This window comes from Vidua macroura, chromosome 3 (genome assembly GCF_024509145.1).
Source record: "Vidua macroura isolate BioBank_ID:100142 chromosome 3, ASM2450914v1, whole genome shotgun sequence".
Lineage (NCBI taxonomy): Eukaryota > Metazoa > Chordata > Aves > Passeriformes > Viduidae > Vidua > Vidua macroura.
The window spans coordinates 30,643,099-30,660,983 of record NC_071573.1 but is presented as its reverse complement, the minus strand read 5'-3'; the positions used below and the strand labels follow the sequence as shown (position 1 = coordinate 30,660,983).

At 39.6% G+C, this 17,885-nt stretch overlaps 1 protein-coding gene across 1 annotated transcript in view; it reads right to left on the bottom strand.

Moving 5' to 3' along the window:
• The window catches only part of PRKCE (protein kinase C epsilon), a 287,426-nt gene extending 269,800 nt beyond the window's left edge, over positions 1-17,626 (bottom strand). The window contains exon 1 of the mRNA XM_053973801.1: positions 16,881-17,626. Within this exon, the coding sequence (XP_053829776.1) occupies positions 16,881-17,228 (348 nt within the window). The 5' untranslated portion in view covers positions 17,229-17,626. The remainder of the gene's footprint in view (positions 1-16,880) is intronic.
• Positions 17,627-17,885: the final 259 nt, after the last annotated feature.

Sequence of the window (17,885 nt, the reverse complement as noted above, 5' to 3'; positions counted from 1 at the left end):
AATGAAAATGTGAAAGTGATACAGTCCCTGCAAATCAAGTGCTGTACATGTCTGGGTACATACAGAGCACTGATGATAAGCACCGCAAGCAATATTGGCAGTCAAAAAAAGCTGACAGCAGTAACCTAATTTTACTTCAGAGGGTAGATCTAATCTTAGGACCTGATCCTGTCAGGAACCAAGAGCCATAAACTTACTGGAAATCAAGCAAGCTCAGCATTTCACTGAAGACACTCAGCACCTCACAGGTTCAAATCCATACTTTTTGAAAGTCACTTCCTATTTCTCCTTTGTTTACCCTGGCTTATCCTGAACAGTGAGGTTTTCCGACATAGAGATAACTTTGGAAATGATTACTCTCATATTCTTTGATGATTTCAAAAGGCAGGAAAGAATCTCTCCCCTTTCTGAGGGCCACCCAGCTGAAGCAAAGAACATTATTTTTTTTCAGGCATGTTAATAGGAGCCAGTAATAACTCAACTTAGTTTCCTTGGCCTTGAAATACCTGACTGAATTTGCTTTTGTTTTTTTCTCAGTAACATATTTTGTTCCTGTATCTGCTGTCACACAATTATGTTTCAAACAACCCTAAAAGGGAGGCTGCTCAACAACTTCCAACCAACTTAACCTCTTCCTATGACACATATTCACTGCCTTAATGTGTTTTATCCATTATTCCTGTCTCACAAGTGGATGGAGCCATTGGGAAACACAGCGTAACAAAGTAGGTCTTCAAATTAAGCTTTCCAATGATTAAATATGTTAACTGTAACTAAAGCTGCTACTAGGCTCACTTTCTCCAGGGGAAAAAAGGGAACAAGTGAATACACAAGTGTTAGAGAATGGCATCGTCTTTCCTAGATGCCTAACCAGAAAAAAAACCCACCGAATTACTTGGACATATACACCCAAATAAATAAAGATAAATAATTATTTCATCCCTTTGCACCCCCATTTATGCCAGTTATTCTGAGCCTTTTTTTTTCTTTTTTTTTTTTTTTTTTCTTTTTTTAAAGTCAAACTAGGAGATTTGGTAAATGCAGCCTGTCACCACAATTTTTTAATTCTGCTAAGAACAGAACTTCTCGACTGAGGAGCTGCTAACAGCAACCAATGGAACAGGGATTACAAGTACCACTGAGAGAAGAAGGTACAAGAGGGAAGTGGAACTGGAAAAGTAGTATCCCTTAGAATAACAGCGTTAAAAGAGAAGAAGGCTGAGCCTGTGGGTTTGAAAATGCAAGCTCTAGGACATGAGCTCTGAGCTTCAGGGCAGATGCATTTTGAGACACAAAGGAATTACCTAGCTGAGTTCTTTGATTACAGCTCTTACCAGGAATCTGGTTTGTAAGCAGGGATACTTTCAGGACAGCTGGGTACCCCTCCCATATGCTTTCTTTTCTGCTGTTCTGCAGCCTTGAGATGAACATCTAACATACTAGATTCATATTTTAAGAAGTGAGGACACAAACATTAACTTCATACTGAAGTGGTGATGACTGATGGGGTCTCGCATTATGCAGTGGACCTGCCAACAATATTAATAAATCTGTGTTCATTTAATATTCATTCAATCCCAGGATATATTCAAAACATTCTGTCGTAGCAAAGTTTATCCTTAACCAATGTTACTTATCCAGGAAGGTAAACCTGTGATACCAGAGGATATTGAAGAGAATTTGTCTTATTTAGGCACCATGTCTTTTCATATTTGCCTAAAGAAAGAAAATTGTAGCTTCTCTGAGGTAAAAGGTGTCACAGTATTATAAGCCTCCAGTATGAAATAAAGCATTAACATACTCCCTTAAGCTGCTATTCTAATTGATGTTCATGAGCCACATACATTTGAAAGATTAAGCAAATCCATAAGAATATTTTAAAGGCACTGGTTTCTTCCTGTAGATCACTGAGCAGCGTACTGCAAAGTCAGTTTTACATTCTGGATAGCCATATAGAAATGTGTAAGTTGTAAGTAAAAGTACATTCTCCTAAACAGATGAAAACTGTAAGTAACTGAAGCCTTGAATCCAACACCTTTGCACGCCAATGCCTTCAGTTTCATGTAATATCACATAATTGATATTCCCATCACTGACTACTTTTAGAATGATGGACCTTAGCAATTCACCTTTCAACACTTTTTCTGTAGCATCTGCAAAATAACTTTTGGATGAAAGAAACGTAAGTAAAAGGCTTTACTACACTTACAAGTCTAGATGTTAAATTTATACTGATCAGGGAGGGCAATACTGCACACAGTTTCAGGAAGCCAAAGAGAATGCCCCTTCTTCACTGTGAAAGGATGGTAATGGGTATGTTGTGTCCTTCTCCCACTTCATCTGAGCTCCAAACACACTAAATAATGAATAAATTTGCAAAGTAACAATGAGTACCTAAATGAACAACACCTTATAATTTCCCCAGAATCTCTCTTTCTAAAATTCATGAAGCCCCAGTTGCTATAATCTGCTCCAATTTTTTCCCAATTGGGGTCAGTAGTCCTGAAGCACAACATGTTAACCCCAAGCCATGTCAGCACATCCAGTGTAGTGAATATGTGGCTTTTTCAAAACCAGGGACAGCCTTGTGTAAACCACAGGCTAGCAGTCTGCCAGACAGGCAACACCAGTGTAATCTCTCTGCATCTGTTTTATAAACACACTCAGGTGCTGGGCTATCAGGCTTTGCTGCACTGCACAGCTGCTCCACAGCACACACCAGCTGTACTTACTCCCTCTTCACACCACTCCAGCTGGAGGATCCTAAGTCTTTCCACTCTTAGTAACAGAGAAAGACCCTAAAAATGTAAAATTAAATGTTCTGTTTCCTTCAAACAATTGACTCAAATGGAAGTCCCCTTTCCTCCAAATTTAGTGCATGAACAATCAAACAACAAACACTTTGACTTTACATTTTGTCTGCTCTTATCTTCTACCATACTAACTGCAGTTACGGGGCTATAAAAATACACAAAATTAAAAGTTCGGACGACAACTTTCAAAGTTTCAAACTTTTCAAAACAATCTGTTCTACATTTCAGAGGGATGTGCACACCCAACTTTTCCAGCCCTTTGACAGTTTATTCATGCACAAGTAGGCTCAATACCAGGGACATTCTGAGTACATGCACACAGAATAACCCTCAGTGGTGATTTTTTTCACTGAAACAGTAAAGCTGGTGCTGCCCCCAACTAGTCACCCAGAGGAGCAGCTCAGCTTCCAACTACTGTCTCTGCTTTGACAGTCTGGAAGCCTGGTTTTATAGATCCATACCTCTACAGAAAAAGCTACAGTGTCAAGAAGGCAGCAAAACAGAGGCCCTGCACTTCTGTTTGTTTACTGCAACAGAAGGAAAACATCCTCACAATAAAGTGGTTGGAGAATTGAAACAGAAAAAAAAAAACCAAACCCTTCCAATCAAACCATAAATACACAGCCTACAAAATGTAAGCTACAAGAAGGAAATAGAAATGTAATGGTGAGAATCCTTCTTCTACAAAAGTAAAAGGAGAGATTGACAGATGGCAGAGAAGCTTTAGGACAGAAAGAGGTATTTCTAGAAGGTATCAGGCAGAAACCTTATTTCACTAGTCTAGATCTCAGCCACTGTCTCCCCACTGTAAAAATGAAACTGATACTTCCACTGCAAAATTGTGAGATTAAAACCACAATGCTTGTGCCATACTTCTGGGCAACATGGAGAAATCTTCATCCATTACACTTCCTCTCAGGAATGCTGTGAAGATGACTATACTCAAGATTCTCCAGACTCAGATTATTTTGCTAATGAGTTTCCTTACAACCTGAGACAGACAGATCTATGTAGCAGACAAAGGCCTCTTCTGGAACCACTGATATGAAAGGCTGGATTATTAATTTTATAAGAAGATTTTATACCTGAATTATGAGTGAATGTTTGTCCCATCATTTCCATTACTTACATACTCATTTGTTTGAAGGAATTATGTGAATGGAAATAAAGGCATTAATTACAGAAGAAAAAGGAGATAACATACTATATCACAAGTAGATGCAGGACAACTAAGTATGTAAAAACTTGCATGACCAGTTCACAGCATGCAAGATTATAATGAAGTTATTACACATTATCTTACAGCTCACACAAATTTCAGAAAGTAATGCAATCAGGATCAGAAATAGCTTGTGTACTGTGAAAATTAATTCACCAACCCCACCTGTTACCAGAAATACTAAGGAAAACCAAGCAATATTGATGATGGCTATTTTTTTGTTGATCTGTTTTGATATTTTGAAACTTCTAGTTAAATAAAGCCTGCTGCAAAAAAGATCTCCCTTATTTGTATGGACTGCTCTATTACAAAGTGGCTTCACTTTGTTGACCATCTGTCATATTTACATGCTCCTTGGTCTGGCACACAAGCTTCAGCCTCTTTCTCTGCTGACTCATGTGAATAAAAACACTCTCCCTTAACTCCTGAGTTAGACAACTATTGCTTCCCCAAGGGCCATCAAATACATTTTTTGAATGTTACAATAACACATAATTTATTTCTTTTGCATACTTATGTACTGTAAAGTATAGGTTTTTGTTTTGTTACACATTTTCCACGGCTTTTGCAAGCCACATCTAGTTTGATAGACAGGTTATTGCACTCCAAAAGTGAGATTGTTTTTCTTATTTTACATCATAAACTCCTGAAGGAAGAAACTGTGAACTTTCTGTTTCCGCACAACCTCATGTTATTAAAGAGAAACTAATAACTCCTACACTCAAAACTGTCATGCTGCCAGCATGTATGCATCCATGCTCTGACAAGGTCTCAGCACTTCGCTCCTGTCTCACTGGGATATCACTAGCATCAAGTGCCTTTTCATAGCTGCATAAAATGTCTCCAAGACTTCACATTTTTTGCATCGCAAAGTTCATTAACCGGCATAAATCTTACAATAGAGGGGTTCTGCAGAGCAGCACAGTGCTGCTGGGAAGCAGATTTTGCTTGCAAGTCTACAAATAGGGTGCAGGGCTGATTCACAGTTGCTGGAAGAGCTGCAAACTTTTTGGCAATTCTACAAAACATTTGGCCTGTGATTTGTCTTACTGATCATTGCCACAATTATGTCCAGGTCCCACAGAGAAGAAGCCCATATAGTACAGCAAGGAGACTGCTGCAGGGAGAAAAGGCCCAGAGGTGCCCCCACTTCTCACTCTGCCTGCCTTCCCTTTCAGTTGGATGGATTTTTTTAACCTCAGTGTTCCAGGAACAGCCTGAAAGACAAAATTACATTCTCACACTTCACATCTGATTTTAAACCTGATTTTTAAAAAGGATAAACTTTAGAATACACTAAGGGCTTTGAAAGCTTTACGGTATTAATAACACTGTTACAGCAAAACACTTCTTGGCTGGAGAGCGCACACATTTTAAATCAAATGTAACATGTTTGTTACATGATTGTCAGTTTGATGTCCAGAGTACATTCAAACAAAGCTAGCGATCAGTTTCATTTAATTTGTTCAAATGTCCAGTGATTTACTATAGTTTTATTAATGAAGTGTCAGCCAAAACAAAAACAAAAATGCTAAGGTTTTGGGGGGTTTTCTTAGTTTAAAAACACCCTGAACAATACCACTTCCAAAACAACGCATATTACCAAACTGAAGAGAAGGCTTGATAGTCAGAACTGACACTTCTGACCAAACATGTTTACAAGCAGTTCACAATGTACTCACAAACTCATTTGCACACAGTTTAGAAATTGTGTTGACTGGCTTTTTTACTCAGAGGATAGTTGGGCATTGGAACAGACTCCCCAGAGAGTGGTCACAGCACCAAGCCTCTCGGGCATATGGTGATTCTTGGGTGACCTGTGCAGGGCCAGGAGCTAAACTCAGTTATCCTGACGGGTCCCTTCCAACTCAGCACATTCTGTGATTCCATGACAGTACAACCACTCACAAAAAGACAGCTAGATAACACTTCCAAAAGGCTGCTGAATCAGGAGCCTAAATTTTTCATGTAATTTCCACATTGCTGAAAAATTTAGAGTAGGTCTCAATTCAGAGAAATACCTAAAATTCAATATTAAACACAGAAGGAATTCAATTGATGGTGGTGTAACTAGCTAGGAGCACAGAGGAATCAGTATGTATGCAACTAAATGATACACATACTCTCAATAGTTTCAGCAACAGAGAATACCACTCAAAGAACTACCCATTAAAATCAATATAGGAACATCAGCTTTGAATCTGTGTGCAAGACAACTTACCTCTGTCTGTCCTCCAGTCATTAATGGACAGCACTCACTACAAACTTCCAACTTTTGTATGTTTGTTTAAGGTATATTGGTTTTGCTTATTCACACATCTAGTTATCAACAAAACCAACACAGGAAAATTTCAGTGGGGGGGGGGGGGGGTTGCACTGTTCTGGGCTGTGATGAACACAGGTCAATTGTTCCTCATCTATTTTTGTTACCATACTACTAAAGTAAAGTGAATACCCTTCAAAAGAGAATCATGACCCCACATTTCTTCTAAATTCTATATCCTTGAAGGTAACATTTTCCCCAAGGCCTCTTGCAACTAATGGGCAAAGCAGACAAGAATGAGCATGGACTGGCAAGAAAAAGAAAAGAGCACGTAAAGAGATTATAGGAGCTTGTCTAGGTCATAGTGTCTGAGCTGCTCCTCAGAATTGTTCAAAGTTTAGCTGAACATGTATTTTAAAACCTTTCACCCAGTCTTATAAAAATGCATATGCAAAGTTACCTCCCAAATATGATTACTAAACTAATATTATTTTTAAAGTTATATGTAGATATAGATATATAAGTTATAATATAGTTATATAATATATCTATGTATCTATAAATATACAAATACACACATATATATAAAGTATTGCCAATGGGTTGTCAGAAAGAAGCCCATGGTTCTGCTTTTTACGTGAAAAGCCCTGTCATTTGCTTCTGATTCAATGGATAACACTTTAAAAAATAGGCATGAGGTGTTAATAAAATTCTTCTTTGTTCTTTCTTCCTTTCAGAGCCTTGCCATGGCTCTGAGAAATTGCTAGCAGGAAGAGTAAAGGGGTGTGATAAAACTTAACATAGCTTATCTCAGCCCATTGACATTAGTATATAGTATTACCCCTATATATCATATCCAAATTTGATTATTGTACTCTTAGTAGTCTAACCCACCTATCACTACAGAAAAAAGCTCTAATGTAATAATACTATACCACCTTTCATTGAATTACACAGAAAAGTCATGTAGTTCCCTCAAACTGGGCAGTAGAAACATTCTTGAAGCTATATGGGACACTAAGAAACAACTACAAGTTTGGGAATCATGGACTAGATCATATGGGCTGAACACATCAACTATCCATCACATCCATCTAAACACATCAACTCCGTGAAGAGAAACACCACATTTTGCAAAGCATCAGAAACTCCAAATACCCCTAGCAAAATTTCCACTATTGCCTCTACCCTTGATATTTTGAGCAAAGCTGAGCTGATAGGCTGCTTCTCAACTATCACTGCAGCCTTTCACACTGGTAAGCGTTTTCCTAATATTTCTCTTGGCTCTCCCAGTCTGCCTTTTTGATTTATGCTTGGACTGGAATTTTTTGAAGACAGAAACCACCACTAGACATTAAAAAAAAAAAAAAAAAAATTACCACACACTAGTAGGTGTTTTCTGCAATTAGGAGTCCCTGAAAATCCCAACAGTCAGTACCAACTAAAAATTTTTAATGGTGTTTCCACTGCTTGGGAGAGTCCAGTTTTCAGGGACAGATCATGTTCCTACAACACCACACTGAGTCTGTTAAAACCAGAGCATTTTTGCCTGAAGTTCAAACCTACATATTACATTTATTCCTTCAAACACTTCAGTAGTATAAATAACTGGAAACTTGGTGCATCACTCCTTTCTGACTGAAAGCAGCCACTCCAACAGGCACGAGTATGTTCAGTGAGCAGCACAGCAGGGATGTGCTCTGGATGTGACAGTGGCTGGGCAAATGCCACAGAGCTTCAGACACTGGGGAGGCTTCTGAGTCCTCAAGGATCTTACTGGTCCACCAGAGTGACAAAAAAGGGGAAGGAGTTGGACTACTGGGAATAATGGCAGTATGGATATAAGGGAAGTAATGACATGGAAAATGAAGGAAAAGTTACAACAGCTGGGACTTGAGGGCAAGGTGATAGTGGTAGATTAAGGAGAAAAGTGGGCCAAGAGGTCAAATGCTCAAGAGGTGCCAAGGCACTGTGGGGTCACAAGGAAGGAAAAGAAAAGAAAAAAGATTCTGCAGTAACTCTAAAAAGAACCACGTGAGAGAGAAAACATAGTGGACGCAGCATGAATGACTTCAAGGCTTTCCTTTTCCAATACATTCTCAGACATCACTTTCTAAGGCCACAGATCAATCTCACCGTGACATAAAGGGAAGCTGACAGATGCCAGAAAAAACTTATGCAATGAGTAAATATGGTCCCAGCAAGGAAACTGTACTTGGAATAAATCTCTGTAGAGATCTATAGCAGGACATTTCATTCACATAGCCGGCTAGCATTGCCAACATCAAAATCTTAATGCACTATTTTAAAAGCTGCCCCATAATTTTTTTACTATCTTAAAGACAGAACAGATAAAGAAAGACAGAGAATTGGTAGCATAAAGACAGAACAGATTATAAAGAGGAAGCTGAAGGAAATCAGGGAAGGGCACTACTGTCTTGCTGGCTTTTAATCTGTGAAACAAAGCAAAGCAATTCCAGCCATTTCTTCATCACCTATGCAGAGGATGCACCAGTCTTCCCTTCATCTTTCCACCACTATTATATCTGCTGCATTGCTACCACATCACTCTCTAAATATACTTATAAATATTAACATTGTCAACGCCATCTATCTTTTAATGGTATTAAAAAAGCCAATGTACTGAAGAATGGAGAGTTCTAAATACATAAGAAATCCTGGTCCCCCATAATAAGAGGCTTGTAACTTATTTATACTCTCAAGTATTGAAAGATACTAAGCTGGTAATACTAAGTATTACACTTCCTGACTCTTCATTCAAGGTACAGAGATACCAAGGGGGCTTGCTGTTCAAAGAATGTAGACATGAAATTTATTTGGTAACATCTAGCCATTTTTCATTCTTTTTTGTTCCTGCCTGTGATGAAATTGCCCAGCAGGATACCAGAAACAAGCAAAATGATTCTATTGTCTGGAACAATCAAATCAGCTCAAGTTAGCCGATATAAGGCAGAAATGGCTGCCTGCAAGCCTCCAATGGAATCAAACTTTGCTTTTTTAAATTTTAAAAGCTATGGTCTGACATCACTTCTGTTCCTCAACAATTCAAGTCCGAAAGAGTTCAGAGGGGAAAAAAAACCTCTTAGAACTGTGTAGCATTTCTCTAATACTGCTTCCAGTAAAATAAACATTAAAACTCCTGTTATATTTAATGGGAACATGCCAATATCTCTAGGTTTCTTAGCTGTGCTGTTCAGAAATATGTGAAATCTTGGCTTCTGTAACTTCTGTTAAATTACAGCAATTATACTTTAATATCATTGACATTTTTAACTCTTGGAGGAATGCAAGTGAAAGGACACTCAGAAATCAATTTTACTAGCAATTCAAGCTACTGACTGAATAATGATCAGAGCAGATAAGAATTCTGCAGATGTTCTTGCACCATATTCATTTGCACTTTCTTTACTAAAATATAGTGCAAAGTACATAACTGCCATGAAAGTTACCCAATTTCTGGAATGCCTTATTAGCTTTACAGTTGCAGTTTCATATTAATATTACTGAATATACTTTTTAAATTGTCTAGTGACTGCCTGCCAAACAGGAAAGTACTCACAAACACAAGGTTAAAACTTTCTGTCAGCCGTCTGTAGTAACCACTTTCCCCTCAGATGGTTGAAAACCCTGTAACTCCTACAATTTGCACAACTCAAAAGGGCACACAGAATACCCCAACATTCAGGCCTTCATCCGTCCAGCTTGGCAAAAAGGTTTGTTTGATCCTCCCCAGCCCAAACTGTCAGTTTTTCAATCTGTCTATGGAATTCTGATCTTATTCATATCCAGATTCTTCCAGCCCTGCCTTTCCATGTGGATGGAGAAGTCTCTTGTCAGTCCTCTCTGGCCACAAATATCCCATTACTTGCGTGCTCTATTGTTCCCAAACCCTCTCTTACCATGAACTGCAGATGTCTTTCTCTTACAAGATAACAGTTGGGGTGGGGAAAAGGAGATTAAGATAGTATTGGATAAAGCAGAACTGAATTCAACTAGCCAATTCCAAGCCAAAAAAGCTCCTGCCTCTAATGTTTTACAGATTATATTCCCAGTCTCCCTTCAAAACCAAAAACCCCCAAAAAGTTCATTTAAATGAAAGTTATTTACAGAGGGAAACCAAATCACATTTAGTTGCCATGTTCTACAATTCCAACTCAAATCAAATCCTCATTTTGGCAATATTTAAAGAATTCTGGACATGGAAAACAGAAATTCAGTTTGATGCTAGAGAGCAAAAACCAGACTTACATATGCAAGATTTTCAGAAGAATAAAAAATCAGTAAGAAAAAATACAAGTAAAGGATGTTGTTCACGGTTATTTATTCTTGGTTTTCCTTTGGAGCCCAGGCCCCTATTTAGGGAATAATTTAAACTGGCCTGTATGATATCCAGTGAACCCAGTGGGGTCAGTGGTTTACTCAGAACCAGGAAGCTCTTCACAGTACCTGTGGAAACACCTAAGCTGGAATAATGACATGCACTGTCTTAAAACTGGTACAAGAAGGACATGCAGGAATTGTTTTCACCCCACTTGGACATCTTGTAAGTCTAGATTTGAACTAGTATCTATGAAATGGACTCTGCTTCTGGTAATTTTTTTCTAACAAATAGTTTCTACAGAGTTCAGTAGAGCTATTTTCACTATGTGGAACTTTGTATCAGTATTTGGTATTAGCAACAATAAGATGAGATTCTGATCAGTGGTCGGATCAACTCCTGACCTACAGCTATGATAATTCAGTGTTAAGTGAAATGCATGCTCCACTACACACTTTTAATGCCCTGAGCAATTTTTTTCACATCTGAATTGAGACTTCAAAAGCTATATACTCAGCAAAGCAGGCAAAAAAAATCCCAGAGCGGGTCAGTGATCACCATACGGCCTTCAACCAGCCAATTTGCCTATGCCAGCTCATCCCTGTCTCCTACACGTGTAGCTTTCTGCTGTTGCCAAACGGGCAGCTGGAGTACGTGGTGCAGCAGCAACTATTCATTACCCTCCTCCAGGTTTCTCCCTATGCCTCATCTCTCCCTTTCCCCACTTTGCCCTTTCTCTCTCTATGCAGTAACAACAGCAGAGGCAGTATTTTCCCCCTCTATTGCTTCGCAGCAGACTGGGAAGCACTGCAGGTAAGCAGGAGCTGTTTGGAGAGAACATTTCTAGCAGGGAGTAGGAGTAGATTTATGCAGCTGTAGAAGGGGATTGATACAAGACAGTGGGTGAGCTGTGTGTGACTGTACCACATCCCCAGCAGAGAGGGAAAAGAGAAGGCACAGGAGGGAGACAGACTGTGGGAGAAGGCTAGGAAGACCCCTATCTGTACAAAGTTCTCTCCAAAATCTCTCAGTTCCTCTTGACAATCACTTACTCTCAGAATGAGAGAGTCCCTGTGAAACCCTGCTGAGCCCCTGTAGCTCTCAGCCTTGCCCCACAAGCCTGACAGACCTTGCTCTATGACCACCCTGTCATGCAGAAACCTCTCAAACAGGACCCCAGCAATTTCCCTTTCATCTCAACAACTATGATTCCTATAACAGCTTTTCAGCAGCCCAAGAACCACAGTTTAGATGAGATTTAAAGTTTTTGCAAGTGAAATCTGAGGTCTTTCAACACCACCAGCACAAATAAGTTCAGTCAGCAGATGAAAATAAAAATGAAAATACGCTACAGTCACTTTCTGCCAGCCCAATGCCAGCCCTCAGCAGTGCACGGCACAAACCGAGATGAACGCATAGGGTGACCTGCACTACAGTGATGACAATTCCATTCTCTGTCTGCCAGCTACAACAGATCACCTGCTGACTGAAAGGAGTTCCCATTCCAACAACAGAAATTACATTAAAAGAAGGGGAAAGAAAAAAAAAAAAAAAAGGCACCCAAGTAGTCTTTCCATTTCATTCAGATTAGAGGCACTGGAGAGAGACAGTTCTACATCTCACATCCATGAACAGCTCACAGGACCAAGACTCTGAAGTGCTTTAATTCCTCCCCTGCCACTGCCTTCTGGGTGACATTCAGAGCTCAGTTAACCTAGGTGCTTAACTGTACAGACTGTAACTTCTTCCCCATGCCATTTCCTATAACTCATCATCCACCTGATACTGAGATATTAGATTAATTCATAATAAACTTGCTTTATACAATGGTGGCACAGTTGCACAACTAACTTCATATTGGTAAAATGGAAATATGAAAGGATGCTTTCAAAATAGAATAATGTTTTAAATTTAAATCTGAAGAAACCTCACTGAAAGTAGAAAAATAGTATGGAAGATATTTTAGCAAAGAAAAGCCCACTAAAATCTATGTTTTTTTTTTTTTTTCTCCTGACAGCATAAGGGATTTTTTTAAGGCAGCAGAAAATTAAATCTCTTTCATTAACCTAAATATAGCTGTAAATTATTTTCAGTGGAAATGGAGGCTTTTCTTGTTAAATGTTCTGATGTTCTCACTGATTTAGTGAGTTCTGCTACTCAGCTAGCAAAAGGATTTCTTAGGACAATTCAATAGGTTTTCTCATGTACTGCCAGGCTAATGGCTAAGACCCTTAGATGGAGTCTTTGGCATGGGTCCAGTCATGCTGATTTCATCTGTCATCAACTCTGGAAAGTGGACTTGAACTCAGAACCCATACTACCAATCATCCACACACATAAACATTGATCATGATAATTTGCAGGAGTGGAACCACACAGCTAAATATCAATGGAATTTTCCTTCCTGATCTCAATTCCACTGATTAAAATGTAGCTGCATTGCCAACTCAAGTGAATAATTTACATATGCCACATGCAAGAAAGCTAGATAAAACCATACTTTATTATTACCTGAATTACCTAACTCAAAAAAAAAAAAAAAATTCAGCCAGAGCTGTCAAGTTGCTACTTTGTTTTTCATTCAGAACTTGCAAGTTGTTTATTGTTCTGTATATTTTGTTTTTCAAAAAGTAAGTTCACCAGCATCCTCTTGAATACTCAGTGCCATTCTGTATGACATTTTCTGCACTTACAAAAAGCCTGAAATGTCATAAATCCAAAGCTCTCTTTAAACTGCAGTGTAACCATGACTAAAAAAATCTGCAAAACTGACACTTTTACTGTGCTATGTCAGTATTGATGCACTACTGGAAAAGCACCCATCCTTTAATTGTCATTATACCTATTTTAGAAATCTAAACAAGTGTTTTCTATTGATCTTACCAAAACCCCACAAAACTATGTATTTTGTTTAAAAGCTTTCATCCAGTAAATTCTAAATCACTGTTTCACACCACAACTTTGAGTAATAATATATATATATATATATATATATATTCAGAGAGAATATGTATCATAAGGTTAAATGCAACTGCTGAACACTCTGTAGATGAAAGGAATCAGAATTTTGCATAGCTATCTGACTTGTGTTAATACATTAGATGTTATTGTGATTTCAAGCTTTGTACTTGTTTATCATTAGTGTTTCCACTGTAACCATGGTATCCATATATAGCACAGGCCTAAGAGTGAGAAAAATATCCAGTATTTTCCTAAAAAATTCATCTGAGAAAAGAATATAAAGATTCGAACAATGGCAAAAGTCAATCAAATTTGGTGATCTAGCTAAAATGAGAAACAGTTTCCTCTTAGGGGAAAAAAACCCAAAACATTATTTTTTGTGAATCTTTTTTGCATTTTGGACTTATGACAAGAACCTAGAAACCTAGAAACATAACCTTGACCCCAACACAGATATTATAAAACAAATTCTGAATTTTCCATAAAAAAAAAACATGCAGTATTACATGAGATCAAAAGCATTAAAGCTATTAATATGTTGACAAGACCTGTTCTCAGCACATAAACATTTTCTCAACCCTCTTTTAATAGTGACTGTCCAGTCCTGCAATAACTGTTGCATCATTTTGAAGGTAAGGAGGGGCAGCAGTGCAATTACTTTGATCACACTCAGCAAGTACTCGGTACCCAGTTCCAACTTTCAGGACTGCTTAAAGGGAAACCCTCAAAATGGCATAAAAAGACTTGATGTCAAGTGTGTTTCAAGTGTGTAGGCTACATTTATTTGATATTTCAGGCAGTAAGGAAGAATGGGTTACTGTGATTGCTGGTTTTAATTTGCTTGTTACAGAGTTCAGAAAGAGTACTACAAAAATATCTGCCTTAAATACCAAAAGTGAAATGAAGGAATTAGTCCTCTTATTAAAGAGAAAAAACTGACTGTATCATACCAGCAGATCTTAGCTTAATATTGGTTTAGGCCATGTGCATTTTCCTTGTAGTGTGAAACTCATTCACTTTGCAGACGACTCCTTTTTCACGTTTTAACACAGACTCCAGACACTGATGAAGATATCAATAAATCTATTTACTTCAGTATGGACTCTATAGAGATGTCATGGACACAGGTCTTCTTGTAACTCAATGAAAAAAGACCCAAAACCAGTGCAATTTTGTAAGAGTCAGTTATCTGAAGGTCCCTATCTATTAATCCAATAAACACACTCAGTATTGCAATTGCAGTGACACAGAAAGATTTTGGAAAGGTTAAGCACAATCCTATAAATACTTACCACCCCCCCGCCGCCATTCCAACTGTGATACAGGGGGAGTGTATGCTGTCTTTGTAGTACGTGAACACAATCCTAATGGTAAGGATTTACAGTACAAAACAAGCTAAGTGATGTTTCAGAAGCTGCATTATATTGAGGGGACCAGTTATGATCCACTGCCATGTCCTCAATTCTGTCACATCAACAGACAACAAGCGTAGTCACTCCCTCGTCTCCTCCCACCCACTGAATGCTGGACAGCAATGAATCCTGATGCAATAAAAGCCAGCATTTATCTGATTCAGCTATCTAGCTCCTCACAGATCCTGTTTACAATGGACCTCAACCTGTTAAATTCCACTATTTATCTAGGAAATGTGTTCAGACATTTGAGTTCACCTTAAAGATCAGAGCCAGGATGCATCGCAATCCCACCAAAATTCAAACTAGGCATCTGGAATCTGCAAGGTTCTTCCAGATTTGGTGACAAACTCACAACATGTACCATACACAAAAAGCACACACAAAATTATTATTCTTTCACTAAAAATCTGTGCAGTTCTCCTCATCCCACTGGTCTCAAAGATGAAACCTCACTTGATTTCAGGAGAGTCCCAACTTGATTATCATTCAATACAGGTAAAAGATATCTGCAATACTGCTGCATTTGTCTTTTCCTGCTATAGCTATTTTTCTTCCTTCTATCACTCACTTTTACCATTTTGAGCTTACTAATGTGTAGCTTTTATAGAGCATCAGAATAATCTAGACCCTGATTATCACAATGCAACACATTGGCAGTAAAAATGAAAAATATTTTAAAGTTGTAAACATAAAAGTTTTAACGGCAAAGTTGATCAGCTCCTAATCAGCATAAATAGAGTCTAATTCTTTCATGCTCTTTCATAATTTCCCCATCTCTACATCACTGCATTAAGCAAAGAAGCCCCAAAGAACACATAAAACTCAGACCTATTAACCCTAGCTATTTTCCCTTTGGTCCTGGGTTCTTTCTCTGTTTGCCAAAAAACTACTAGCTAGTATCCTTGACCATGAAAAATAGATACATAAAAAGATGAGGCATATATAATTTCAGATGGCTGGTCGAGCAGGGCACACTGAAAATGAGATGATAGCTACTATTGTTTTATTATACATCTAATTTAAAGGATATCCATCATTTAACTGTTTAACTGCAGAAATGTGAAATGTGCATATTCACGTTTCCTGTTTTCTTCATTGTTTGATTGGTTTCTCCCTGTTAAATCACACTACCTGAGGATGTCAGAGCAAGGATTTTCCAGCTCTTTTGTATTCCCACTGAGGCACGTTAGCCTCTGGGTCTTAAAGGTGCTGTGGAAGCTGTTAAGACACATTGTCTGTACAGACAACAGAATTTCTCTGGTTGGGCCCAAATTCCACTAGGACCCTTTCATCAGTCTTGAGCATTTGAAGAAGCATTGCATTAGATCTACACATAGAGGTGTCGATCATCTGAAGGAAGGAAGGAGGAGCATCAGTGTTGATGCAGTGAGCTCTCGAGTGACAGGAAGACCCTGAGATGTCTCTTATCAGAGGTCAGGTCTGGATTTTTAAGATTCATCATTGCCAGGCTAACCAAGAGTATTCACCCTGAAATTATGAAACTCACCTAGGTGCTGGATCTGGATTTTGCGGTAATGTTTGCTATGGATGCATTTGGTTCAGGTTCTTCGGACTCAGTAAGACAACTAGATTTGTATTTATGTCACATAATTTCAGAAACTTGCATGGTAACTACACACCTCTTACTTAGATTCAGCATATTTTTCTTTCCTGCCTCGCCTGTAGATAACACGCATTAGTTATATAGTAACCATGACTATCTCAGTATAACAAAGTGTGGAAATAATGAAAAGCCTTCAGAGGCATTATATGCCCTTGGTAACCTAGCTCTGCAAGACAGATGTTGCATCCAGAGCCATGTCACTGAAAATCATATGTACATGTATGTATCTACAGCGTGAACACTTACCCAGTCCTCGAAGTGACGGCTCCCGTTCTGCAGCAAGTCCTCAAACTGTATAGTGCAGTTAGCTACAAAATCGTCGTACCCGATGGGGGCATCATGGAAAACAGCCATCTCTATCTTCCTGCCATTACAAACGTCGGTGACAAATTCATCATTCCAAGCAGGACTGTTGGTCTTTTGCTTGGTCGAGGTCTGCCCGATCCTGGAGTCGTCCACATTGAGGGCGATGTAAGGGTCCAGCAAAAAGGTCTGTGGCCTGGGACCCACCGCATGCCTCAGAGACCATGCCGTGGGTTTCAGATTCACCGCCTCGCAGATCTTGATTTTCAGCAAGCCATTGAAAACCACCATGGCTGGATAGCTGCACTTTTCCCGGGATCAAACACTCGCTCAACGCACTCGCACCGAGAGGGAGGGAGGGAGGTCTCGCCAATAAATAGGAGGGCAGGTCTGGGAGGTGGGGGAGCAGGGTACGGTGCGGGTCTCTTCGCCTGGCTGCTGCTGTTACCTTTGATTATTTAGCCTTTGCTCTTGCGACACCCAGTGAATACATTTATTTTCTTGCCCGTGTTCCTAACGGAAAACAAGGGAGGGGGGCCGCCAGGGAGGGGGAGGCGGCCGCGGCTGCAGGAACCCCCGAACGCTATCAAAACCCGGGCATAATCAATCCGGGGGCTAAGCAAGAGCCTTCTCCCTTCACCCTGACCATAATCCTGGATCAGTCCTCGCAGAGGAAGCAGAGCCGCGAACCCGGGCTCCCGCACACGCCAGTCCTGCCCGCGCGCCGCGCAACAATACACACACACGCATACACACACACACGCACACACACGGATCAGAAACACCGGCCGACCCACCAGCCCTGCCTACTGCACAGCCTCCGCTCAGCAAACATCCACCCGGGGACCTTCCATCCGCGCCGCCCGCAGCCGCCCGTCCTGCGCCGCCGCTGCCTCCTGCTCCGCCGCCGCCAAGGCCGAGGACCCAGCGGAGCGACCCCCGCGCATG